The 27,734-nt window shown below is 43.3% G+C and overlaps 1 protein-coding gene across 1 annotated transcript; it reads right to left on the bottom strand.

Moving 5' to 3' along the window:
* Positions 1-5,314: 5,314 nt before the first annotated feature.
* Positions 5,315-15,977, bottom strand: WNT9B (Wnt family member 9B). Its single transcript, XM_072356732.1, has 4 exons — positions 15,886-15,977; positions 10,846-11,102; positions 6,562-6,827; positions 5,315-5,791 (listed from the first exon to the last, which is right to left on the bottom strand). The coding sequence occupies exons 1-4, from the start codon at positions 15,975-15,977 to the stop codon at positions 5,315-5,317; spliced, it is 1,092 nt and encodes a 363-aa protein (XP_072212833.1).
* Between the last annotated feature and the right edge of the window lie 11,757 nt (positions 15,978-27,734).

Genomic DNA, 27,734 nt, shown 5'->3' with positions numbered 1-27,734 from the left:
AGATACTGACCACATCATCTACATCTGTTAGATCCAAGCCGTCAGAATTTTCACATTCGAAGGTCAGTTTCTATTAAGTTTGGCTGACAAGATGTCATATCTAAAGGGTCTAACATTTAAAATGTGCTGTATAACATGGGATGATGATAAGAACACGAAGTTTTGCTAACAGAGTACAGAGAGAATATCATCCATCAAAGTCTTTGAACAATGTCGGTCTATGGAACTAAGGAAACTCGTACTTGGTCCAGGAAAGTTCGCAAAAGGTATCATGACTTTTACATTTCAAAAATGAGTCCTGGCAGAAAGTTTTCACTAAATTTTGTCCCCTTAATATGAAGCAAGAGCTTGATTTGTGCTTTTTATAGATTGCTGTCATTGAACTGCTTGATTCCCCAAAGCAATGGGACACTGACCATCCATAATGCTTCACTGGGAGGCAATCTGACCCAGAAGACACCAGTCTATCAAGAAAAGTTCTGCCTGGACATGATGGTCCAGCTTCTCTCCATCTAGAAAGGTGGAGATTTTCAGCATGGCTGCACACATAAGCAGGCATCCTACATGCTTCCTTTGCCAGAAAATCTTTCCCATGACATTTTAATCCCACTGGTGTTTATGGCAGATAGACATTCCTAATATGAGCATTGTGCTAGATTTGCTCATTCCATTCCCAAGAAAAATGTACCTGACCTGAAGCCTGCCTGTAGAGAGGTATTGCTTTTCATAAAATCATAGAATGGCCAATACTGGAAAGACCACTAAGATCACCTAGCTCAGCCATGCCTGTGGCAGGTCTAGACCATGTCCCTCAGTGCCACATCCATCCCTTTCTTGAAAACTTCCAAAGATGGTGATCCCACCACTTCCCTGGGCAGCTGGTTCCAGTGCATCGCCATTCTTTCTGAAAGTATTTTTTTTTCCTAATACCCAATCTAACTTTACACAAACTTCTTCATTTCTTCAGTGTACCTTTGCATATGGAAGACCATAGGAGACAACAGGATCTGCCACAGTAGAGGGATCCATGAATGTCTTGAATCATTCAACCTTGCTGGTACCCAGGAGAACGCAGCTGCTATGAACTCTCTTTCTGACACACTTTTAGATCAGAATGTGCCAAGCATCATTCCCAGCCTGTGGCCATGGCTCTTCCTCTGATCTTGTGTGGTCACTGTTGAGATCATTTCAATGAGGTGCCACTATGCTGTGGTGACCAGATGCTAGACCAAGGACTGGGAGAGCTATATGGTATCTCGTGGTAAACCCACTCTCAGCCACTACTGGAGCCAGAGCTCCCATGTGCCCATGCTGAAAGGCAAGAAGAGTCACTAGATACAATTCTGAAGGGATCTGGCTCACTAAAGTCTTCAAAATGTACATACCTGAACTCAGCCTGGGCAGCCCTTTGGGTGGGCAGAAATGGGCATTTCTAGATATCTTCTGGAGAGGGTGTAGGTAAAGGAGAACTAAAAAGGTATAGAACTAAAAAAGTATACCAATGGAGGAGTGGAGTTCTTTAAAGCGATTTTCCTTGAAAGACAGAAGTGTACACTTTTAGAAATCAACTGGTATTTATTGACTGACAGGAACACCAGCAGAGCAGACATGACTGCAACACTGAACAACAGAGCCAGCTACACAGATATGCACATTATAATCAAAAGGAAATCACTTACAGATTACATAAAAATTAGGACAAGGTACAAGCAGGACTGTAATATTTGTAGCACCAATATTTGTCTAGAAGATAGAAAAGAAATATAAATAACAACTATACTTCTCATCACATAAGTTGTACATCTTGAGGTAGTCAAACATTTTAATTCCCTTAAGTACAGCCTTTTCTTGATTATTATTTTGTTTTGTTTTGCCTTTTTCCTGTAGGACTTTATAGTATTGCAAACTGCCCTTCCAGTCTTATGCCACGTGTTTATGTTTTTCCACTAAGAAGATTTCCAGTGAACCCTTAGTATCTATATCCTACCAATCTAGTTTCTTCTTTACATACATAACCAGGGCAGCTTAGCTCCTGGAATTGTAGTACATCGTAAGGCGTGCAGCATCATTTAAAAACACACACACGTCAAATGAAAACCCAACTCTTCATATCCCAGATCTCCAGGAGGTGGCGGAAGAGCTTTGCTCAGGATGATACAGCTTGGGTTTGTTCTTCACTGCATTTCAAATGGGGAATACTGAACAGCCAACAAATCCAAGCTTTGCTTCCTGTCAACACAAAAGGTTCTCACTCGTGTGAAGCATATTTCTGAACATCAACCTGGAAGCATCAGCATCAACATGAGAAACGAGTACTTAATTGTCCACTGAAGTATCTTATTGTCCAGTTCTTAGTCAACACTTTGTTGTGTGTGCCTTCCAGGTACAACCTCACCTTTCATTTTCCTTTATTTATTCCTTTGACTCTAAAACTACAAACTTTGATGTGAGATCCCTATCAGATCGTGTCAACCCAACATTCAAGAGAAGGGACCATTCCATCTTATGTCATGTGACTGAATGACAGCAAGACTGGACAAAAACACTATGTTGCATAGATGATGCTGGTTACAGCAGCTTGTGACTCAAATGGTAAAACAGATTACTGCTAAAATCCTCCATAACTAGGAGCAATCCCTACGCATTTCAAAGGATAAGGCATTTTCAATGACAAGAGACTCAGGGGCACCATTTCGAAAGGATGTATGTCCATATGACAGGGGCTATAGGTGAAAAAAACAAGATCCTTTCACAGTATGGCAATGCAGTAGATAGTCCCTGTCTTAAATATATCTAAATATACCCTGCCAAAGGACCAACTTAGTCCAAAATATCCACATTGATATTGCCTAAAAATGGGCATCTAGTCCTGCCACAAACCTCTCCTTTGTTTTCCACTGACATCAGTGTTTCAGCCACAAAAGACACAAAATAACCAATGCTGCAAGTTCTACTAGGCTGACCATATTCCTCTCTGTCTAAATAACCATCTTACCATCTTTCTGGTCTTCTTTTTCAGTCTGCTATGCAAAACACCTAACATGCCCTTGAAATGCATTCGTCTCCAGCTTAAATCATCACAACACTTGGAGCCTGAAAAGAGATATTACTAAAATAACACTTTTCACTCTGTGAAAGCCAGACATGCCTTTGGGGTGGGTGAAAGAAGCCTACCAATTTGAAATGCTCTTGTCAAGAAAATGAAAGGTGATAGTATTTCCTTCCATGCTTACAGTGCAGCAGGACAATATCACTGGAGAAGACCAAATGACTTACATATATTTCTGTTCCTGTATGGTTTTCTCTTTTATATATATATATACATATATATATATATATATTTTTTTTTAACAAGAATAGTAGTGAAAAAAAAATAAAAAAATTACTTTGAGATGACCACACTACTTAGGCACACAGAAAGGACTCCAAGGGCCCTACAAAGACCAATAAAAAGGACTGAGCTCATCAAGAACGCTTGCCAGTTAGGAGCATCTTATCTGCCTTCAAATTATGAGATCTGGGTGTGGAGAATGGATTGTGCAGTTGGCCAGCGGGCATCTGGGAAGTGTAGCTTCAGTAAGGCAAGAAGACAGAATGGTGTTTTCTCCCCTTTCTTCCCAAAGAATGAGATCCCTAAGAATGCTTCCAGCCTCCACCCACCAAGTCCCAGTCACTGTTTATATGAGAATGTTCCATGTGGGATCCAGTGACATGGTACCACCATTCTCTCAGCTCCTGTACAAGCTGGGCAGACTGGAATCAGTGCAGATCAAAGTCAGTTCTTTTGTTCCTTCACTTATGATTCCTGTTCCTAACAATTTTAGCTCACTGCTATGCTTGTTCATTGAGAACGTTGAGACTCGTGGGAAGTTTTCAACCCCAACAGGATTAAGAGTAACATGTAAATAGCGGTCTGCTCAATATTAATTTCTGGGGTATTTAAAAAGGCCAATTAACCCAATTTGCAGCATTATGTCTGTCATAAACACTTTAATTCAGTTCAAGACAACTTAAGCCAGAAAAAAAAGGGATAAAAAGGAATAGGCCCATTAAGAGTCCTGTAGGTAGCCAATGGGAAGGTGTTAATGGCATCTACAGAGCCAGTTAGACGCTTGATCTGCTCTGAGTCAGCCCTCTCCCATCCTTTCATAAAGCAGAAAGTGAGAATGGTTGTATAAGACAGAGAGCAACAAGGTAAAGTGAGTACACACTCATCACTGCCAAGTCAGTTTACCCAAAGCATGGGTAAACAATCGTGTCCAACATCAATCAGTCTGTGGTTCCATGGTTCTCTGGTCCATGCTCTTCCCCTAGGCCACCTTCCTCATGACAGATCCCTGCACTGGCCAGATATATCTGACTTACCATTGTCATTCATGATTTGCAAGTTCTTATGACACCCCAATTACTGTGGTTGGTAATTCCTTTTCAGAAATCTTGTGTATCATTTGCACAGGGTAGGATCGCACTTTGGGTGCAAGGGCAAAGAGCAGTACACATAAGGCAAAAGAGGCTTTCTGATTGGGAAAAAAATAAAATAAAATAAAATAAAATAAAATAAAATAAAAAAATAGATGCATAATTAGCACCATCACCCTGGATCCACCACCATAACACAATCCCTTGCAAGGCTGCATGTTGCAAAAGATCACTCGTAACAGAGGCAATTCCAGGTTTTCTGTGTGCAGCCAAGTTCAGCTACGGTTACAATGTGCTTGGAGCCCAGTGCCCAAAGTGTAGACCTGGGAGATGATGGACATGAGCTCCATTTGTTTGCAAAGTGGTATTCTGAGGCACAACACTTGCCTCAAAATGATGCTACTCAACAATGTGTTCAGAGCAGAAAAGATTCAAACAGTTTCTGGAGAACAGTAAGATCCTCTGCTGCAGAATCATTAGCATTGGTGCATCAGCATGCAGTCTCTGGTTAGTTGCCCCTCCAGTCCTTCTCTCCTCCAGGCAACACAGTACAAACCCTTGGTATTTTGGTGTAGCCACCCCAATGCATTTCCATAAGTGCAAGTGAGGGATGGGAGAGGGGAATACTCCTGCAGATGTGGTTACAAGCTCAAGAGAGTTTGACTGCTTCAGTGTTCCTACTGTCCCCTTACCACTTCCACTCTCTCCTTCCTGATGTGTTACCTGGCAAACCTCTGCATTTCACACCCTGTCCCCAGACTGGGGGATCTCAGCACTGAGATAACAGGACATTTTGGTGCTTGTCTTCTCCCTTACGCCACCTTAGAGAATCACATCCCACTCTCAATACTGCTTTCTTGTACTATAGGATTTGTCTTAACCCTCCAGCACAGATTTACTGCTTGCAACTGTAGACCACTTCTTCCTGCATGCACTGTTGGCACTCAACGTAGCAGCACCACTGCACCTGACAGTGGCAAGAAAAGGTAACGAGGCGGCTCTGGGTGTTGTAGCCTCGTCCACAACACATGCTGTCACAGTTGCCCTCTCGAGAGCACGTTCTCCCAGCAGTTCCCAGAGAGTATTTGCTGGGACGGCAGAAACTGGGGGAATCCTCCACATACACCAAGTCGGTGGCACGGGGCGAAGCATGGTGCTTGGTGGAATGGCTGTGTCTCTGTGGGCTGGCCAGTTCTGAGTGTCCCACAGCGTCATTGGTGGTGCTGAAGACCTTGACAGCATCATCGTAGCGCAGCTTCAGCAGTCGTCCAATCTCATGGAAAGGAGAAAGCTGCTTCCAACAAGTCCGAACGGCACATGAACCGGAGACACCGTGGCACTTGCATGTAGTTTTCAGTCCATTTTTGACAGCCTGATGAGGAAGAGAAGCAGTATCAATACCTGCCAGGAGCATGAGCCTTGTTTTGGATAGAGAGATCACCTCAGGAGCAGACAGGCTTTGACATGGTCTAAAGCAGTCACAGGCATGGGTTGGTGGTTAGACTTATTGGTCTTTCCAACCTTAATGATTCTATGATTCTACTTTGGATTTACTGCTGTTATTCCTATTTTATGCAGGGGAATCTAAAAAGAACACAAAGGAATGACTACAGAGTTCACCAAAGAGTGACAGTTTGAGTGCCTGAATATTGAGGCCAGTCAAATCCTCTCTAAGCAGATGTGTACAATAGCATCAGTAGTCAACCATGAAACTACCTCCAGCATTATCAGTTCCCATTCTTAGTATAATCAGATCAAGATGGTGCTCTAATTAAACAAGTAATTGGTCTCAATAAATGGAAAAAAAATGTTAAGTCAGTAGAATGTAACATAAAGTTCAAAATGCTCAATTCTAATGGTCTCCCTAACCCAAAAATGTGGCATAACCAGATCCATAGCAAATCATACAGATATTGCAAATCACCAGGTGACTCACAAGTGCTTTCAAGTGTGCCAGCCTGTGCTGCTCTCCTGATCCAAACATGCAACTCCTCATGTCAGAGTTTAAGAGACTGTCAGTACCACAAGGTCCAAAACACACAGGTAAACCAGCCTGGGTTCTCAACAGGAGCAGTGAATACTCAACCATAGATGATGGGTTGGAAGACTTGCACTGAACCCTAACTTTCTTCTAGATCTCACCTTGATGCCCACATTGGTGTTGTGGATGTCCACCTTGGCCCGCAGATCTTTTCCAATCCTCTTCTGACCCAAGAACTTTTTCAGGAACTTGGTGCTGTATTTGAGGTTATCCCCACACACGCCCCATTGCCAGGCCTTGCGGTTCTCCAGGTCTGGAGAATCATCACAGGTGCAGCGCTCCATGCGCCCCGCACTGCACGCTCTGGCCAAGGAATGGGTGAGAGCTGCAGAAGACACTGCATATAGGAAGGCTGTTTCCTTAAAACCTGCACAAGAGAAGGATTAGGAGAGGGTGGGAGCAAGGGAGGCAAAATGAGGTGTTTTGAAGAACAAAAACTCTATTTGGCCACATCCTCACCACAGAGAGCTGATAGGAATCGAGGCAGTCACTGAAACCATGTTGTGACTCAAACTTAGGAACTATTTAGTAGAGACTAAAAAAAGATTCAAAAAATATTTTAAGAAATAGACCCCCTTATTTCAAACTGTTTTTAGTTGGGTCTGTGTTGATATGATAGTAATATTTTTTATCAAAAGATCACATGTGGTTTGACTGGGATAGGCTTTATGTTGGAAAAACACCCTGGGGAAGGTCAGATTCTTCATATTTTCTGACTTCTTTGTAAAGTATCTCCTCCTGTGACTGCGGTGGTGTTTTCTGAAACCATTCTGCTTTTTAAATCGGGCTAAATTTTGGTTTAGGAAAAATACATCTGTACCTGTCATGGAGGGAAACACGTATTACACAATGGAAAATTCCTATTTTCCTTCTGCAAAAGAAGAAAATAAATCTGTTTCCCTAAAAAAAATGAAATAGAGAACACAGAGATCCGGTCCAGTCTTGCAGTTAGTCCTGCTTTGAGCAGTGGTTGGAAGGGACATGTGGAATCCATCCAGCCCAGCCTCAAATCCTTCCACCATTCTAGCAGGGGAGCAGAACTCAGTGATCTCCAAAGATCCCTTCCAGCCACTACAGTTCTATGATTCTATGATTCTACTCCCTCAAGGAGCTCTCATCCAGTCCTAATAACAGATCACTGACCGCTGAGATCCAGGTGAAGCCACCATAAATGTGATGACAGAAGAGGACAAATAACTCATCAGCAAGAAGAAGGAAAAAAAATAACTGATTGTACAGAGGCTGTGTCTGCAACCTCAAGGCAAATTTCATTTGCAATTGTTGGAATTCCAAAATTTTATGTGAAATATTTAGCAGTAAGTCTGGATATGGATGAGGGATGAAAAAATATTGAGGAAGTCAATGAGGCCAATCAATAAACTTCCTGTCCCTCCATTTTAGCTATTCAGGACAAGTAACTACCAGCTAGACTTTCTGGTTGACAACGTTCTATCTCATGTCAGAAGGGACTAAAAGAATAATAAAAAAATATCTCCAAATCCATTCAAAGTTTTGGAAAAACATATGGGATGCAGTCAGTGCAGATTATGAACAGCGACATGATGCCCACACATGTAAGATCCTAAATTTGGCAAAAAATTTCAGTAGCAGATCCCCAAATTCTCACCAGATCCCCAAATCCTTACCAGATTCCCTGTATCCTATCTGACTACTGACACCAGCAGAGTGGAGTGCATTTCAGAAACGCTTTCCCATGCCATATAAAGCTAGCAGTACCACTCAGCCCCACACACTCTGCTAAATCTGACTTTGTGGATCACCACACTGCTTCTGCTATTTCTGACTGGTGATAGTTTGGTTCCTTCTGCGGCATTCCACATAACTGCTGGCCAGATATCAACCCACTTGAAATCAGAGACCATTGCTTGTGGTCAGACCATTGCAGACAGCAAGATAACGAGCATACTTCCAAATCACGTCCTTCCTCTCCTCCCTCCTATCTCTTTTTATGGCAGAGATTCAGTGTCTCTAAATTGTCAGACTCTTGCCTGAAAAGCATACAGTGATTCCCTCTAAACTGTCATCCTCTGATTCCTCTTGAATCATTCCTCTTCCTCACCAGCCTACAGCTACAGAACAACCTTTGCTGTGATGGTAAGGCACTGCTATGTGGCATGGTGTGCTTTAGACCACAATGAAAACTGTAATAGGAGGAGTTGAGCTGTGTGGTGGTTCTGTCAAAGGCAAAATGCTCAAGGTCAAAGACTTTTCAGTGTTACAGAAAAGACAGTGTGAGCACTATCCTATTGATAGGATGAGAGGTAAGAGCATCAAGTTGTACAAGAGTTGACTAAGGTTGGATATTAGGTAACATCTGCTCAGAAAGAGTGGTGATGCACTGGACCAGGCTACCCAGGGAGGTGTGGGGATCAGCATCCCTGGAGGTGTTCAAAGAAAGGGTAGATGTAGTACTTAAGAGACTTGGTTTAGAGGGCAGTTCTGGTGGTAGGTGGATGGTTGGACTAGATGATCTTAGAGGTCTTTTCCAACTTCAATGATCCTATGATTCATTTCAAAGCAAGTGGAAGAGATATCTCTCTGCCCAGCAACACAAACTGTAGAGCAGAGGGATGCAGAACAGTAGAAAGATTTAGAAAGGAAAGTCTTTTCAAGTTCTGCCTAAAGCAGAGTAACTCCAATGTCAGCTCAAGTTGCTCAGCGTTTTGAGTTCCAAAAACCTCCAAGGATGGAAACTGTACAACTTCTCTGCACTGCACCATTTCCAGATTCCTCGTAATGTCATTGAAAACACTGGTAGAAAATAAATTACCCTGGTCAACATGAAGCAAAAAATGGATTGATGGGAGGAGGACAGTCGGTGTAAACCAACAAGTGAAGCAGAAAGTAAAGCTGACAGCACAACAAAATAAAAATAAAAGCAGAAAGTCCTCAGTATATTTGCAATTTTCTGTTGTTGTTACTAAAAATATGGAATTACAGAAAATAAGAAGTGAAAGGAAAACTGTTATTGTCTGAGCGATGATTTCCAAACAGCAACACAGTTCTGAATTTGTGAGAAACAGATCAAAAACGCCAGCTGAAAATGTTCATTTTTATGAAAGAAAGGGAAAAATGAGAGCTAATAACTGCTTTCATCCAACTGTCCTCTTACACAGGGGATATACATAGCATACTTTACTGTATTAAATCATCATCTGATCCTTAAGATGGTGTAATAAAAGTATTCAAACGCTTATCCCCATCTGCCAAAACAGGTTTTAAATTACAGGTGATATTTTATTTTGTCAATCTGGAGTCCTTGGAAATGTCAGGGCATGCCACCAACAGATAATTAAATGTTTCCCAGCTATTTGAAGATGAGGATTATTCAATTGTCGTTTTCAAGTTCTTTCAGGCTGATGAAGGCAGACATGTCAGAAAGTCACTCAGAATGATTGTGGACATTCATGAGCTAAAAAGTTCATTGTATTGCCTTGCAACAAAGTAAATTTGATCTTGTTTGTGCTGAAGCTTACCACAATTTTAATGTAATATTTAATTTAATAACATTTGATAATGTTATAATGGTTAAATTGCAATGCCAATTAAAATTCTAATTTAATTCAGGTTAATGCTGGCTTTTTTAGCTGCTGTGTTATGCTTGTTTACCTCAAGGACATCACTAAGAGAACATTTTCTTCCTCTAAAGCCTTTGTGAAACAGAAGCCAAAGACCCTTCTGTCAACTACAGCTGAACATTTGTGGAATCTCCAAATATATGAGACAATGTCTTAGGAGATATTTGTAAATATGCAATGAAATGCATCTAAGCTAAATACCTTCTTTAAATGGCTAATTGGGATTAAATTCTGTATCAGTGAACAACTGAGCTTTATATGTGAAAAGATACAAAGAGATGAAATAAAGACTTGTCTTAAAATGTCTTCTAAATGATCTTCTAAGCATCAGCCTTGATTGCGGGACAAGAAAGATGGCTAGCATAGAAAACTCTTGGCCAAAAATCCGTAAACCAATGGTGTGAACTTCTTTCCATTTTCCAAACCATGACAAACCACACAGGAAAGATGAGGATAAAACACTGGAGGATAGGAGGCCAAATGGCACTCTTATTCCCAGCTCCCTTTCCTAAACAGACGATCTTAGTAGGCAATGTTGGCGGTAGGTGGACAGCTGGACTGGATGATCTTAGAGGTCTTTTAATGATTCTAAGAGTGGGCATGGTGGGGATAGGATGATGGTTGGATCTGGTGACCTTAGAGAACCTCAGGAGTTCTATGATTCCACAATTCTATGACCTCTGCACTTTGATGACCACCATGTGTCCCTTAATGGCAGTGGGATGCAAATTCCAGGTGATCCAGCACCAAGTGAGATTGATACTTCAAACAAAGACTACCTTGTACCTCGCTTCAGCAGACTGGTCCTTCCCTCCAGGCTGCAGTTCCAGCGTTCACTGCGAAACTGGAACTGACATTCCATGATCCCAAGGCGGATGGCATCACGCAACGTCTCCGCCAAGCCAGGCTCCCTCCGACACAGTCTCTTCTGTTTGCGGGACAGTTTCAGCAAGTCACACTGCTTCATGTGAGCCTTCCCCTGGGCAGAATTTGTCGAGGTTCCTAAGGAGGGGAAGTGGGTCAGGGCTTCTTTCCCAGTCAGGCTGAAAGAAAGCAGGAAAACTGTGAGTCATAGAAGAGAAATACCTTTCCAGCGCAAGGACAGCTCTTGTCAGAAAGGAAAGAGAGGCCAGCTGAAATGTACTACATTTGGCTGATAAGTAGGTTTATTAAACAGTAAAGAGGGGTTCCATTCCATGTCAGAGAAAAGCAGAGATTTACACCTGAAAATAACTAAAGAGCTAAAACAAATAGTTGTGCTTCAAAATGTCCCTTAAAAGCACCAACTCTTACAAGCACTCCATGTGCTTACTGAATCATAGTATTGTAGAATGGCAGAATCAAAGAACATTTCGACCACAGAATCATATCATCATAGAATCACCAAACCATTAGATCACAGAACAACAGAAATATGGAATCAACCAGAGAACCAGAGAACCCCAAATCATTCAGTCCTAGAACTGTAGCATCATAGAATCACAGATTGGCTTGGACTGAAACAGACATTATAGACCATCTAGTTCCAACCATGTACTATATATTACACATGATTTAGCTGAAATACGTCACTGATTTTGAGAAAAAATGTTTCACTTTTCATAGCAAGATGACCTTTTTATTTGAAAATTTATCTCCATTAGTGTCTTTAGGATGTTTGATAACGTTATTTTATGTCAATGCAAGATTTTAAGGCTGCAAACAAACTGGGAAGAGTGACAGATTTGCACAACATTAACCTGGAGTGCCACTCCTGATCACCAGAGGACATTATCTGTCACGGCCCAGTTCACAAGCAAAGACTTTTAACCAATGGAGAAGACCCAAGTGAAGCCCTTCATAGCTCCACAAAAGACAGACATTTCTAACACTACGGTCTCAACTGTTAAAGCAAGACCAAACTCTTGTTGGTGACATAACCTTCACTATGGAGGATGTAAATCAAGTACCACAGCTTGTATTTTAGTTCTTCACATATTCTGTAGGCATCTCTTTCTGAGCTCATTGTCTAGATCTCCCTGTTACCAATCCAGTCTACCCAGGAATGGTACAAAAAGGACAGTTCTGATGTAGAAACTATTGCTTAAATTGATCTTCAAAGTTTTATAATAGATGTGAAGATCTACACCAAACAGGAGAAAACTGAACCAGGCAAGTTTGTAGAAACCATATAGAAGTGTCCTGATGTGACTACCTTGACATCTGGCAAGTTATAAAAGTTGAAACCAGATTGTGAGGCTATATGAATCTTTGGCTTGACAAAGGACAGCTGTTCCTATAGTCATGGATGGAGATTATCTCAAAGCTACCCCATGACCTGCCAATGAGTTTTGGAAGAAGTTGATCCTGATCCATTCTCCAAATCCTGAAGGATGTTAAATGTTAATATTAATGAAAATCTCAAAGAGGATAACAAGAGGTGCCAAAAAACAGCCTTTCAAGAGGTTGATTTCATTTTCAAAGCAATCTGAATGTTGCACATCGAAAGTACCATGGCACCACTGTACTGATTTTGGTTTAGACACAGTAGCTTATATGGTGATGTGATGATTTGTGATGAAATTGATAATGTTTTCGTTTTTTCCAACCAGTGCTTGCATAGAATCAAGGTCTTTTCTTTTTCTCACTACTGAGAGATCTTCATTCCATAGGACTGGTGCATACATGCAACTTTCAAAACTAATCTCGCATAACTTTCAGTGTAGGGAAGCGGGCAGAGAAACTGGAGTTTCCCAAGGTCACACAGTTGACGCTGCAGTTGGGCAAACCGCATGTCACTTCTTGGTGATTTAGAGTTTATTATCTATAGATCACACACCAAAAAAATAAAATCTTTGAATTAATGCACACCTGTTCGCAATCTGGAAAAACAATAAGGATCTCAAACTTTTATTTCTTCCTACTTTTCTGTCTAAGCACTTTGCTAAATTCATCGTTTTCCTTTAATCTCCTTCCAGCCACATTCCAGCTGCTTAAGAGTCTTTTAATGAGGGCCTGTTCCTGTGCAATGCCTAATGTCCCCTGGATCTGAAAGGTCTTAAAAACCTTTAAAATATGCCTTTTCTCTCTCTCCCAAGAAAAGAGAGAAATCAAAGGGAGCCACAACTGTACTCCATATCTGATTTCACCAGCCTTTCATGTTGCACAGAAATACACACACCCCATAGATTGCTGCAACAAGCGTTCAGGCAAGGCAAAGAGAATACTGAATGATGACAGATCAAATCAAGGCCACTAAGGTGTATTGTGGGTCCTCAGCTCTCCTCTCTTCCTGGCAGCTCCATGGAATAGAGTTTTCAACCTTTCAGAAGCAACACAAGCTCTGTGTAGCTCTTGGTTTTTGGGACAGTGCTGTCTCTTCTACTGACAGTCCAACCTGAACCAGCAGCCACATCCATCACTACACAGGAGATCTGATTTTCAGTCTGACTCTGGGGTGGCCACAGCCCACATAAGACACTCAGCTCTGAGCAGGATGACTTTCTAGAAAATATGGCACTCTGAGATAGTGCCTAAAGAGAAGCCAATAAATCAAGTCCAGAAAGCATCCATGAAAAGCCCTAACACCTATTGAGGTTGCTCCGAAAGTAATGCTTCCTACTTACTTCCATGTAAACTTCAGAAGGTACAAAGCACATAAGAACATCATTTGGTAATGCAAATTCTCAGCTACAAAGCAGTATTTTTTTAATGTATATCAGTTTCATTTTTTCATCATGGAGGAATTAAATTCCACACCTGTGCTTCATACACACTTCCATATTGGATACCACTTGTTCTCCTCTTCTACCACCCCTCACATGGCAACAAAATGTAATGAAATATCAGTGGGTAGGCTCAGCCTTTACTGCTATACTACCAACATCCACCACTTTATGATGTGGGCCATGACTTTCAGGGCAGCCCTCCTACATTGCATTTGCAGTCCCCCACCCACTCTGCAGTGTCAGTCACTGAGAGCTGAATTAAGAGCAGCTGCAAAACAAGACAACACAAAATGTGGGATTTTGGGCAGCCTGGCGCCTCTGTACCTACCACAGGTATTTCAGGTTGAGTGTTAAAGAACTGCTCCAGTGGATCTGGCTGCCCACAGAGCATGAGCCACACTGGCCAATGAGCAAGACATGCTGCAGCCCGCTTCTTGTGTATCTCCCTCCCCAGGCAAAGACTTTAATCACATTTGCTGCTCTGCTGACCCAGCAACATCCTACCTGAGCTGGATCTCTTCTGAATTCTGCTCTTAGTTCTAGGAAGAGGACAACTGCTGCCCAATAGGTGATCCACATCTTTCCCTGGAGCCTTTGGTTATTTTTGCTGGATCCCTCTATACTTGCCTTACTTTTGTCCTGATGGAGCAAAATTTGGTATTTTCTTCTCTGGTACCAACTCACAAAAGGATTCAAGTCCTGTCTCTTTGGACAGCCACCCAAATGCCTCCTTCACTTCACATTACATCTTTATAAGGCTTTTCTCACTCAGTGTTTGGAAAGCAAGGATTTGGCTCACACCCCTACATCTCTAATACTCTGCAAAGTTAACCCTAAACCAGGGTGTAAGGGTCCCTCCAATCCAGTACTAGTTTGGACATGAGATATTCCTATCCCAGGCTGAGTCACACAGATACTCACACCAGGACTTCCAAGATGTTCAAGTTCCCCCCTTAACTGCTGACTTTCTATTTGAAAGCAACCATGTATCTCATAATTAACCATCATCAACACTCACTGAGTTCATGGATTTGACTTTCTTGTATTCCTTTTTTGAACTTCAATATAAAATGAAAAGGTGAAGACATGCCAGACATACTTGTTTCAAAACACTCAAAAAAAGAAAAGCCATTAAAAAAAAAAAAAAAAAAAAAAAAAAAAAAAAAAAAGAAAGAAACCCCAGCCTCAGATCCTGAGATATGCACAGTCAAAAGGCAGAACACTCAGCTTTCTTATGACCAAGAAGCAGCTCACACCAAACAGACCACTGTCATAGAGTGAAGAATCACTCAGGTTGGTCTAAGAAACAAGTCCAACTGGAGCAATGGGAGCTGCTTTGTATCAGTAATCTGAAAGAGAAACACCAATATGTTCACTTCCAAAGGGTATGGTCTTACGTATGTGCCCCTTTAACTGGAAAGCCAAACCCAACCCGATGCCTTCATGAAGTAACCAAGAAAGACAGAGTCTTCTGCTCCCAAAAGGCTTTCAGATATGAGATAAGCCAAATGATACAATTAATAAATTTTGAATCAGATATTCTGAGTAATCTTTGAAATAGAAATGAAATAGCAACCATGGTTGTTGGTAAGCAGTGCCACATCAGTAGATGCATGTGGATTAGGGAGATGTGCCTTTGGAGGTCCACGTGAACCCATGCAGTTCTCTGAGCTGAAGCTTCTTTCTGTGCCCAGGGACATCCTTCTTCACCAGACCACACCACCCTGGCACCCCGCAGTGTCAGCACATCCCTCACACTGCCCCCCCAATTCTCCCTGCCATCCTCTTCTCCCATCTCATTCCCCCCAGGACAGCAGTTTGAAGAGGCATTATATCCAGTAACGATCCAGAGCTAATTTTAAGACCAGAGCAGAAACAAAGCAGAGTTTAAGAAACTCTGCTCTCGTCCCATTTGCACCCAGCTAACAGCATCTTCCACCCAGTTTCTATCCAGCTGATTCTTCCCCCCCGCACCCCAACCCTCCTGCGGGGGCACCGAGCCCCTCTGTCCCACCTCTCCCCAGGTAGACCCCGCAGTGCCGGACCCGCAGGTGCACTCCCCGCGCATCATCCACGCATCCCCGCAACGCTCCCTCCCCGCAATCCCCGCAGCGCTGACCCGAAGTAGGCGGCGGCGGGTGGCGGTGGCAGCAGCAATAGGAGGAGGAGGAGGAGGAGAAGGAGGAAGAGGCGGCAGACGGCAGCTCGCATGGTGCCGGGAGCAGCTCGATGAGCGGCCGCCTGGCGCCGAGGCTCTTTAAGCGGGAGGCGGGGCGGCCCCTCATGCGTCCCGTCCCGTCCCGTCCCGTCCCGTCCCGTCCCGTCCCACAGCCCCCGGGCACGGAGTGCAGGACGGCGCCGGGCACCTTCAGCGCTCCAAGGGGGCCCGTCGATCGCTGTGGGATCCGTGGGGCTGGGAGTCCTCTGACAGCTGGGTCCCACTGGGTGCTGCCGACCCCAAGAAAAATAACAGAATCATAGGATGGTTGGTTTTGAAGGGACCTTACAGATCATAGAACCATGGAATCAAGGTGGGTTTGTGTTGGAAGGGACCTTTCAGATCACAGAACCATGGAATAAAGAGCCGTTGAGTTGGAGGGGCCTTAAGGATCACCAGGCACCAACCCCCCTGCTCCAACCCCCCTCCAACCCACCAGTTAAGGCTGCTGCATCCAACTTGGCCTTGAACATCTCCAGGGATGGGGCATCCAGAGATTTTGATGGGCTCTATGGGCCTCCACACCTGGTGCCCACAGGCCTCACAGAGCACACATGGGTTGTCTCCATAGTGGGCTTGAGGATGCATGTCAGTGCCATGCATAATAACAGTGGATGCAGGAGGACCATCCTGCTTCCAAGCCTTACAGTTAGCTTTGCAAACTGATGTATCAAGGAAAAGACAGAAAGGAACAACTGTGTCCAGGCACCCAGTCTTCACCCCATGCCCTGCTCCCATTTGGTCTTACTACCAAGAGCACCAGTGTCCACAGATATGGAGCATACTGCATGTAAGCATGTCTAACCAATCATGCACTGCATGGGCTTCCCAGAGAAATGATGATGCAAAGGATACTTTACAGGTCTCTAGACCAAGCTTCTGTCCCAGAACAGGTTGTTATCAAATTTAGATAAGGATGGCTATAACTTTGTCCAGAAAATTCCTGAAGATGGAGATTTTGAAAGTTCTCTGGACTCTTGCTTAAGGCTACACAACCCTCCTGGGGAAGGACTGTTTAATTGTATCATTAAGGTTGAAAAAACCCAATTCCAATCCATACCCACCATGCCCACTGACTGTGTGTCCCAGCTCTGCATCTCCACGGTTCTTGAACATCTCCAGAGATGGTGACTCCCAAGTGCAATTACACACTCATGGAGGAACATACCAAGAAATTTCCAGAACACAACTGACACCACAGGGACCTATGTTAGCAGGGTGCAACCCATGCTTAAGGGACTACGAAAATGGTATGAACCTCCCAGCTGTCTTCATCTCTTACAAAGCTCCCAACACCTTCTCCTCTGTATTCCTAGGACACAAGAGGCTTGCCTTCACACCTGCTCTGCTACAATCTTAATCTTGTAGCACAAATATTCAAAGAGCATCCGTTCAGTGTTGACCATCCTTCTCTAAATGCAACACGAAGACTCAGTGATTTGTTTTTTTAGGGGTGTTTGTAAGAGAACATTGTCTGATGCTACTTTTCACCAAATCGCGTTTTCTGATGCTATTTTTTGCCAAATTGAATTAGATTGTATGGAAATTACCGGGGTAGATGTAGGTAGGTATTTTTTATAGCTCTGTCATTTACTGACTCACTTCTTGCTGTTAAATACTTGGGCATCGAGGAAGCGTGGATATTAACATTTGCTCAGAGCACACTGGAGAATTCAATTTGTCATTTTTCAGACAGAATCTTCAGTCACTGCACAGAGATACCCCCAGTCACACACCACCAGACCGTGGTCAGGAAGAAGACAGACATCTGTCTCAAGATCTGATGCTGGAAATGCACAGAGAATGCCAGTGGTCACCAGTATAGAGATCAACAATTGATGTCTCTGTCAAAGAAGGCTTCAGCCTCCTGAGCAGTCCTCCTGAGCTGGGAGTTGCTCTCTGAACTTGGTTGCTTTTGAGCACAAGAATCCCAGTTCTTGGAATCCAGTACTGCACTGTCCAAGGCCTTTGGACAGCTCCCCAGGTGTGTTACGAGGCCTAGACTGGGGACAGAAGAGCCATAGGTACTCATAGGACTGTACAACCCTACAGACAACTGCTGAGTAAGAATGAAGAGAACTATAGAAGGTTCAGATGAGAGATAGACAAGCAGTGATGATGGAGAGGACACAAACGTATCTCTAGTCCCTCCTGAAAAGTGTCTCTAATATGAAGAGCATGTCTTCCCATACAGTCTGGAGGCCACAACCGTGGCCAGATTTTCACATATTAGAAAGTATCTGCTTATACTGGGAGAATTAGGGTAGGCAGAAGATAATTTGCCTTCTGGTTGGTGTGAAGGGCGTAATTTCAAATGGTATATATCCACCAGGGGAGGAGATGGGGAACATAAGGCAAGTGGAGGGGGCAGCATTATAGTTATGTTATGTTGGAGTTGTGGCCATAAAACCACAGGTTTGGGTTTGTCATTGAGGAGAGCTGGTCTTGAAGGAGAATAAAATGAGAACGAAGTTTACTGAAGCAGAGAAAGTTTTGTTAGGAACTACTGGGTAGACCTGGAGGAGAACGTGGTGGTGGATTTGATCTGCATGGTTTTGAAAGCAGATTCAGGGCACAATGGCCATATTTTTTCTGAAACAAATAATTTTAGTCAACTCAGCCAACTGCTCATTGCTCACTTCATTGCTTTTTTAAATACTCTGAGCAAGCTTCTACGTTAATACTTACTTAATACCCACAATTCACATAACTTTTTCATCTGTAAAGTTTCAAGAAGCTTTTAATTGATTTTCAGCTGCCAGTTGACTTTAATGGGATAAATGAGAACCAAAGAAAAATTCTGCCTCAGTATCTTTTAGTGTTGTAATTTGGTTTCACAGGAATTTCTCATCTTCAGAACCTGATCACATGTATTGGCAAAGCCAATGTTTACTTTTTTTTTTTTTATATGGGCTTTGCAAAACCGATGCTAATCTTCATCTAAGTTGTAAATTAGTCCATCAAACCCTGGCATGATCAAGAGGTCTTCCAGCTGAAGAGTCCTGGCTCTCCTTTAGTAATGGCATTATTATCCTTGATTGTCTTCATTTTTCCCAGTGTATGCTCACTGGGTCTCTGCTATCAGTGGGGAGAGCAGAACAGTGTGTATTCCAGATATGCTTCCTGTCTTGGACTCCAGCTGTAATTCTTGGTGTTCTGTTCACCACGATGACCATCATGAGTGATCAAACCCTCAGCCCGTTGCAGAAAATATTCTAGGGCCCTGACTGCTTCTATACTTCTTGACTAAGCATTACTGTATGCCTTTACTACCACTCAGCTGGTCATTTATCTGGGCTTATCTGAATGGCTTTTTCTCTTCCTTAGCTCATGAAAGCAAGAATGGCAAGAAACTGTAACATTTGTGTTCAGTCTGACTGGTTTCATGGTGCTTTAAGACCAGTTCCATGCACATGCCACCTCCTACTTCCATCTCAAATAGTGGTGTGATAGAATGAGGAAAGACTGAGAGAATTACATCAAGGTTGATAAAAGACAGGTAAGGGCACTTGTAGAAGAAGCTACTGAGTTGAGTAGGCAAAGGAAAGGAAAAGGAAGAGGTGAAGGAAGAGGAAAATGAAAAGGCAAAAGGAAAAGGGAAAAAAAAGGAACAGGACAAGGAAAAAAAGGAAAAGGAAAAAGGAAAGGGAAAGAAAAAAAGGAAAAAGAAATGGGAAAATGAAAAAGGAGAAAGGAAAAGGAAGAGGAAAAGGAAGGAAGAGGTAAAGGAATAGGAAAATGAAAAGGGAAAATGAAATAACCAAGGAAAAGGAAAAGAAAAAAAAAAAAGGAAAAAGGAAAAAAGTAAAATGAAAAAAGGAAAAGGAAAAGGGAAAAAGAAAGGGGAAAAGGAAAAGGGAAAGGAAGAGGAAAAGGATAAGGAAGACTGGATGCAATTCCTCACACAACCAAGACACTGTCACCAGGAGCTGTGGGACTGATGGACACCATGTCATCAAAGCAAAGAATTTTGCTTGTGGTTTAAGTTGGGAAACCATATAGGTTTATGGAGGAGAACAAACACTGTCACTAAAACCATTAACACCACCTTGGGCTGAAGAAGTCCCTGAGCTGCAAATTCTTGGCATCAAGGGGAAATGTCTCTGCTGCACGTTCTGTTCTTGTACTTTTCCCAAGGAATCTGCTTTTGCACAACGTCCCTGCTGGACGTGAGCCCAAGTTGAAAAACTAAGCAGAAAATTGGGAAAATTGGGTGTTGTTTGTCCAAAATTAAGTGGTATGTTGGGCCAGCCAGGAAGGCTGGTGATACTGGAGTCCAAAACGAAACATGCAGTACCAAAAACAAGGCATCAGCAGAGCTTGAGCTTCTTTATGATTCCTCAAAATCAGAGATGATAGCAGAGTCAAGGTAGTCCTTGAGAACAGGGTAGAGTAGAGGAGAAGCCATTCAGTCCTACCTGAGGATTTTTCACTCTTAGTAAGACCCACCAAACCCAACTTCCATAGACGGAATTTCTACTATCTGCACAGAGGTACAGGGTTATGGATCAGAGCCTTCACAAGGGCTGCCCATGGAAGGTCTGATCTTACCAGGGTCCTAAGGAAAAGCCAACCATTTAGAAGAGCCATAAAAGAGGTGTCTGAGATGGGTGGAAAAAAAGCTATTGGTCATAATAAATACCACAGCCCATGTAGAATTGCTGGGCTTCAACAGCAGAATTTGCAGGTGCCAATAAGGTAAAATCTGAGCCACCACCTGTTCAAACTGAATCCTTCACTGTGAGCTCTGAGCTGATGTGAGCTTACCAGAAATATCTTACAATTAGCTCTGCAGACTTTGGTTTGGTCCCCTTCTCAGTTCAGATAGATATATATGCAACACCTGGGAGATAGTTTGCTATAAGCTGATAATTTTGCACATGTGGACAAGTCACTTAACATACAACATCAGACAGGTACACTTCTATAGGCTGTCAGGCATAGGAAAATAAAATCTGGGGAGGGCAGCCAAGCATGGAGCATCCTGCCCCTTCCCAATCTTCAACCATGTTCCAAGTGCAGGACTGAGTTGTAGCTCATATTCGAGCCCACATAGCTTAATAAACACTTTCAAAAGTTGTGTTTTGAATCTCTGGGTTGGCTTTAAACCACAGCTTCCTGGCCACATTGTGTGGGCTAGTAACTAAATGCACCAAACTTTATTTGCAGTCCCTCAAAAGGGAAGCTTAACTTCGTTTATAGCCTCGATCCTTCAAACTAAGCACAGTGAACAGCAAACATTAATTTTGCTCTAATTCTGTAGAACAGACTAACAAGACTGTGCCGTGTCACCATGCCTCTGGCTATGCTATCATCCATCTCCTTGCCAGCAGGTGGTACTGTGCCCCCAGGAATGACACAGGGAGCAAAACCTACTTCGGAAGGGCTCTTCCAGGAGGAATCTTACCAAATTCTTGCTATTTTGCTCTGCCTTTATACACCTTCTCATAATAGGAGTTCTTGATGGAGATTTTGATGAGCACAGCATGACTGCCAGTTCATCACTGGCAGAAATGCATAACATAACAGGGGAGACTACTTTGCAAAATAGTATTTTGTAGCTGAGTTTCCACTCCATTAGACAGTGTTGTTGTTTTGCTCCTTGTAGCTGTTGTAGTTTCCATGCAAATAAATAGGAGGCATACTTTTGGAGTGAGCTACACAAAATGAGATGTGGGCTTTTGCTTTCAGAGGGAGTTTCCTTCACAAGAGGGCATTAACACGGATTCTATCTCACCCTAGCCCCTGGAGCAGCTCAAACCCTAACCCCTAACGCTTATCCCTAACACTAATCCCAAATCCTAATCTCTAACCCTAACCCATAACACTAACATTAACCCTAATCCTAATTCCTAACCATAACCCTAACGCTAGCCCCTAACCCCTAACCCTTAATCCCTAACCCCTAACCGTAACCTCTAACCCTAACCCTAACCATAACCCCTAACCCAAATGTCTAGCCCTTGACCTTGACTCAAACCCTTATCATAACCTTAACCTTAACCCTAACCCCAATCCTAGCCACTATACCTTAATCCCTAGCCATAACCTTAACCCTAATCCCTAAACCTAATCCTAGCCACTAACCTTAATCCCTAACGCTAAACCATAACACTAACCCTAACTTTAATCCTAGTCCCTTACCCTCACCCTAACCCCAACCATGACCCTCACCCCCTAACCATAACCCTAACACCTAACCCTTAACCTTAATCCCAACCCTAAACCTAACCCCTAGACCTACCCTAACCCTAGCCTCTAACCGTAACACTAACCTGTACCCCATGTATGTTCACCCAGAGTAGTTGTCCCCCTGCATCCTCACAGCTGGAACAGTGTGCTGAGCACTGTTGGGTACCTAAGGCTTTGGGAAAGAGATTTTCGGGGGTATAATCTGGTACCTGTGCTTCCTTGCGCTGAAAAAACAAGACCAGGGAAACATCACACACAGCTCAGTGGCTCAACCCACACCACGAAGGGATATTCCACTTTTTAGTTCTACTGGTCAGCTGTAGCAGGCCCACTGGATGGCACTGTGCTCTACTCTCCCACTCCCTCCTGAGGGCCTGAGAAACCTTCACTGCTCTCTCTGGGAGTGGGAATGCTGTAAGGTGGTTGGGTACAGAGTCCACACTGGCTGAATGCACAAAGTCTGGAAATTATCATCTGTTCTGCTCAGTGGAAAGCAATAAGGAAAATTACAAAGGCTATGCACAGTGAAGGAACAGAGTAGGGGACAAGAGTTGTAGTTACCCAGAGCATGACAAAGGCAGGCTAAAACATATCTTCAAACACTTGTCCAAATAATTCTCAATTACTCCAGCTGCAATTCAGTTAATAACTTCCCTTCATTTAGGGCACGTTCCTCTTTTCATCAGTAGGAATGAGTAGATGACCAGACATCACTCCGTGAGTTACACTGTGATTCATGGAATCATGGAGTCATAGAATGGTTTGTGTTGAAAGGAACACTGAAGTCTATTCAGTTCCAATCTCATTGCCATGGGCTGGTTGCCCCCAGCCAGTTCACACTGTGCAGGGCCCCGTCCAACGTCTTGGGTGTAGGTAGGGAGATAAGAGCCCAACCTTGCTTACTTATTTCATGGCTCACCATGGCATTTCCAGCACTGAAGGTCCAAGGGTTGGATAGAAGAGCTGCATACCTCTGTCAACACATAGAAAAGGAGAACTGGTCTCTGCTAACCCACCTGAGTCCAGCTGGAAAGGAGATGACAGCTGCAAGCAAAGATACACTCTGATCCCATTCTGTGCATGACTGTCAGAGAATCATTTCTCTTTCTGGCATCTCCCTTTGCCTTTTTGTCCTGAACACCTATACGGTGTTCAGTGGTCACAAGCAGGAATTCTAGTAACGTATTAAACTATGAACTGCAATTCACAGAATCACAGAATTATTTGGAAAAGACCTATAAGATCACAAAGTCCAACCCCAACCTATCTCCACCATGCCCACTCATAGAATCATTACAGGTGGAGAAGACCTCTAAGATAATGGAGTCCAGCTGTCCACCTACCGCAAATATTGATCACTAAACCATGTCCCCAGGTGCCCAGCTCTAAGACTTCACTGAGGTTGTGCCAAGCACTCAATCTCAAGGAAAACTCAATCAAGACAAATTCATCCCATTACTTTCCAGCGTTTGGTCAGCCAGACCCATGGGTCAACTAGAAAAGATCTCCCCTCAATAAACAAGCAAGAAAACACTCTGCAGCTCCCCTGCAAAAGGCTTTCCTTGCTTGAGGAGGCAGATTGATGTGACGACAGCAGGCGTGAGCTGTTTATTAGCCCCAAGCACGTAACATTTTCATAACTATGGAGGAAACGGGCAGCGCGCGGCAGCCGGGGAAGAATGGGCTGAAAGAGATAGCAGGCTGCCCTCCGGGGAGGGGTCCCCAGGGCAAAGGGTGCACAACTTGTCCTAGATTTATTTTTTTTAACTGAGATCTGAATGTATAATTGCAGGAGGAGACAAGGGGGAAAATGAGCTGAAGACTCGTAACTGCAGAGGCCGGTCCCTGTGAGCAAAGGGCCACATGTCTCCTTTTATCGCCAGCCATAATTCCCTCTTTGGCTGAAAGGCGGCTGTGAAAAGAGCAGGACTGGTTCAAACTTCCTTGGGGTCTCCGTGGCAACGGGCCCTGCAGGAGCCTTTTCTTCCTTTCCCCCCCTTTCCTCTTTTGTTGTTGTTGTTGTGTCATTAAAACTTCCCTTGCCAAAGGCCCGGATTGAATCCCTACCAGGCACTGCTCCAGGCTCCTGCCCGCCTCCAGCCAGCTGCCCTTGGTCTCACTCATTCCCCAGCACAGCCCTGCAAATCCCAAAGCCAGCCCCAAGTCAGCCCCATCCCAGCAAGACCCAAGGACAGTCCCAACCCAGCAAAGCCCACAAAAACTCATCCCAAAGCCAGACTCAATCTACTCAGCAAGGGTCAAAGCCATCTCAAAACAAGCTCAGCAAAGACCAAAGCCATCCCAAAGCTTGCACCACAGGCCAGCAATGCCCAAGGCCATCTTAAAGTCATCTGAAAGCCATCCTAAAGCCACCCCCAGCCCAACAAGGTACGAATACATCCCAAACTCAGCCCTCAGATGGGCTTCCCTTTACAACATTTTTCTATCCCTTCTTGCACCACCTGCTAGTTCATCTTCTGAAAGTATGTTCCAAACTACTTATAGGATCAAGAAAAGTGGTGATTCGCTGATCTTTCAGGCCTACCACTACCCTACCAAAGGCCCAGGAGAACACATAGCGTTCACCCAATGCATATGGCTCTTTTTGCTTCTAAGGCACAAGAACTTGCTGCTTCACAGGGCCTCAGGATTTCCATGACTTTTGGAAGCTCAGCCTGCAGCAAAAATACCTGCCCTCATTTTTTTCGCTATGTATTCTCCAGCCTCCAGGATATTGCCAGGTTGCACACCAGGGGAAGAAAGAAAAAAGAGGAATGACTCCATTCCCTTTTCTCTCCATCCCTTCCCCCATCCCTGTGGTGCATTCCTCCAGATGTCAGGGTAGACAGAATCATCTTCAAACAAGCCCAAGACCTGTGGCAAAGTTTCTTTGTGTGCTCAGCTAGCACAATTGGTCAGGTTTAATGCTGCTGGGAAAGGGAGCTCTGCCTCTCCTGCAGAGCACGGCTGGCCTTGTGCTTTACACCTTATGTGTTTATAAACTGCAAAACTGCTCAACACTATATAATTTCAGAGACATAACATACACTGTCAATGAAGTGCTTTCTGTAGTAGACTTGTTGAAAGCTCTGAATTTAACCTTGAGGCTCCTTTCCCATCAGCAAGACCACACATATCAATGACCATAGAGCTATGTATGCTCTTTCACTCTCTGCCATCTATCCTTGCTCACACAGCCCTATGTGTAGACCACTTACATGTATGCTGGCTACACTCAGCCATTCTATTCCTGTCTGCCCTGTATCTTGAGCTTCAAAATGATGGAAAATCACAACTATATGCAAGAGATACTCCTGAGATGCTTCTTTTCAGGTGAAGTCAGAACAGAATCCTGGAAGTCATCTGGAAATAATGTTCTGATTACCAACTGATGAGACAAGTGCCCACCCATTCCTGGAAAAGATTTCCCCTTTAAGAATAGGGTTTACTTGTATAGAAGAACAGAAAGTTAATAGAGAAGACTTTAAAGATTCACACAATAACTGCCTCTTTTTATGCCTGTCGCTTAAGCTGTATCTCCACATAATGGGCCAATGCTATTTCAGGAAAAAAATTATGTTAAAGATGGTCTTTATGGCCTTATATTTACCAGAGATTGAGATAGGTTTCTGTGCTGGCTCTCTTTGCTCTAAGTTGTCATTGTCTCTAAAAGAATACATGGCTTAGGGCTTCATCACATGATGAGAAAAACTAAACCACAGGCAGAACCATCTGTCATTCTTTCTACCCCTCAAATACAAGCACTAAGATTCCAGTTTTGCTCGTATGTTTAGTAACAGCAGTACCATTAATGACAAAAATATCTTTATTATCAGTTCTGTGATTCATCGTTCTTCCTTAATGTTCTAGCTTGGTCTGCACAAATAGAGGGTGAGATGCTTCCTTCCTGAAGGAACTAATAGGAAACACCTGCAACTAATTATGTCTCAGATTCTGCAGGCAATAAATACAGCCACAGATAAGGAACCTGAGCAGACAAAATCACACAAGAAGTCACTGGCAAAGCCAAGAGAAAACTCAGCTGTCTTGAGTCTGGGAATGACAACAGCTACCGCAGGTACCAATGTTTTGAAAACACAATCTCTTGTTTTTAAATAAACAAACTATAGAAAACAAAACAAAAGCCAACATAGAAATCCCAGCCCCTTGGCCACGAGACCTTCTGAGATATCTCAGCAGAAGCTTAGTATAAAAATGCTTGTAGCATTATCTGGAAGACAGAAAATGTCAGTTGAGTGATGCAGGATTTCAATAACAGAGGTTATGAAGAGCTTGTGACAAGAAGGAAAGTAGACGTACGTGCGTGCAATATCAACATTATGGATCATGTTCCCACATCACAGGTGATGGAGCATGTTGGATACAGGGAAATACAAAGAGATGTTCCTCTCCAAAGAACAATGATCAAATATCTGTGGAGGTCCTTCTTTAGATCACTGCTCGGGCATTAATACAAATTGCTGTCTCTAGGCTAGGTAAGCACACACTGTCTTAGTGTGTCCAGCTAAAATTAACTGAGATATGAAGAACCACAGGGAGCAAAGGAGGAGAGTTTTTTAGAGGCAGGGAACATAAAGGAGCCCTGTTAACCAAGAAAACTGAGAAAAGTTAGTATGGTCAACCATAAGTTAGCAGCAAACACTGCCCACAGAAATACAGAGGATTTGAGTAGTTTAAAATAGAGGGGACTTGGCTCATTCATGCTTTGGGGAAGGATTTCTTCATGTCTTTACATTCTTCACAATAATGTTTTATTTTAGGACTGATGGATAGAACCATCAAAAAGCCATTTTTCTATTTTACCTCCAGTTAAATTCCAGGATCAAAATTTAGGTCTTCAAAACAATATATTCAGATGCTGAAACCTCCGAAGACCCCACTGGTACTGAGGAACCCATCTTCTCACTCTCAGTTTATGGCCATGTCCAGAAGCTGCCAGAATGTGCAGTTCAACATTTAGTGCCCAAGAGCCCATCTGCAAGTCAAGCCCATTTGCAAGCCAAGCCCTCTGCTGCCATTGCTTAGTGTTGCACCATGGATCACAGGTCTTGCATGTCCTCTGACTTGCCCAACACAATGCCTGAACCCTCTCCATCAGCAGCAGCCCCACACTGTCCATCTTTTGCTCTGTGCCTCCAGTCAGCCTCTTTGCATCACGTTGGCCGTGTGATAAATCCACCCACGGCAGCTGAACTGCGCCAGAAGATTTAATTCCTAGGCTCAGGGTGAAAACCAATCCAGGAGAATCCACAGTCCCGTCTACTTCCCCAGACATTTTGTTTCTTACTTTGGTGTATTCTGGAAGAGAAAGGAAGAGTATCTGAAAGGACAAGAAGTGACAAAAGTTAGAGCACCATTCTTGGTTATGACTTCATGGACTGATGGTACAAATGAAGACATCTTTGAAACCCATCAGTGTTTTTCTCATTTTTCTGCTCGTTGGGTGATCTCTGCCCAATGCACAACTTTTCAGGGTAAATAGCAAATAAAATCTCCAGGTTTTGGGGTCTTGGATCACTTTTCTACATTTGGTAATA

This window comes from Excalfactoria chinensis, chromosome 24 (genome assembly GCF_039878825.1).
Source record: "Excalfactoria chinensis isolate bCotChi1 chromosome 24, bCotChi1.hap2, whole genome shotgun sequence".
Lineage (NCBI taxonomy): Eukaryota > Metazoa > Chordata > Aves > Galliformes > Phasianidae > Excalfactoria > Excalfactoria chinensis.
Note: the sequence above shows the minus strand (reverse complement) of the source record. Positions and strands in the feature narration are given on the sequence as shown.

Bases quoted from the DNA above. Each gene is read 5' to 3' on its own strand.
- WNT9B (XM_072356732.1), bottom strand. From the start codon at position 15,977: ATGCGAGCTGCCGTCTGCCGCCTCTTCCTCCTTCTCCTCCTCCTCCTC. The intron at 6,828-10,845 runs GTACAAGGTAGT...TCTCTTGTGCAG, and splicing joins GACCAGTCTGCTGAAGCGAG to GTTTTAAGGAAACAGCCTTC. The intron at 5,792-6,561 runs GTGAGATCTAGA...CTTCCTCATCAG, and splicing joins ACACCAATGTGGGCATCAAG to GCTGTCAAAAATGGACTGAA.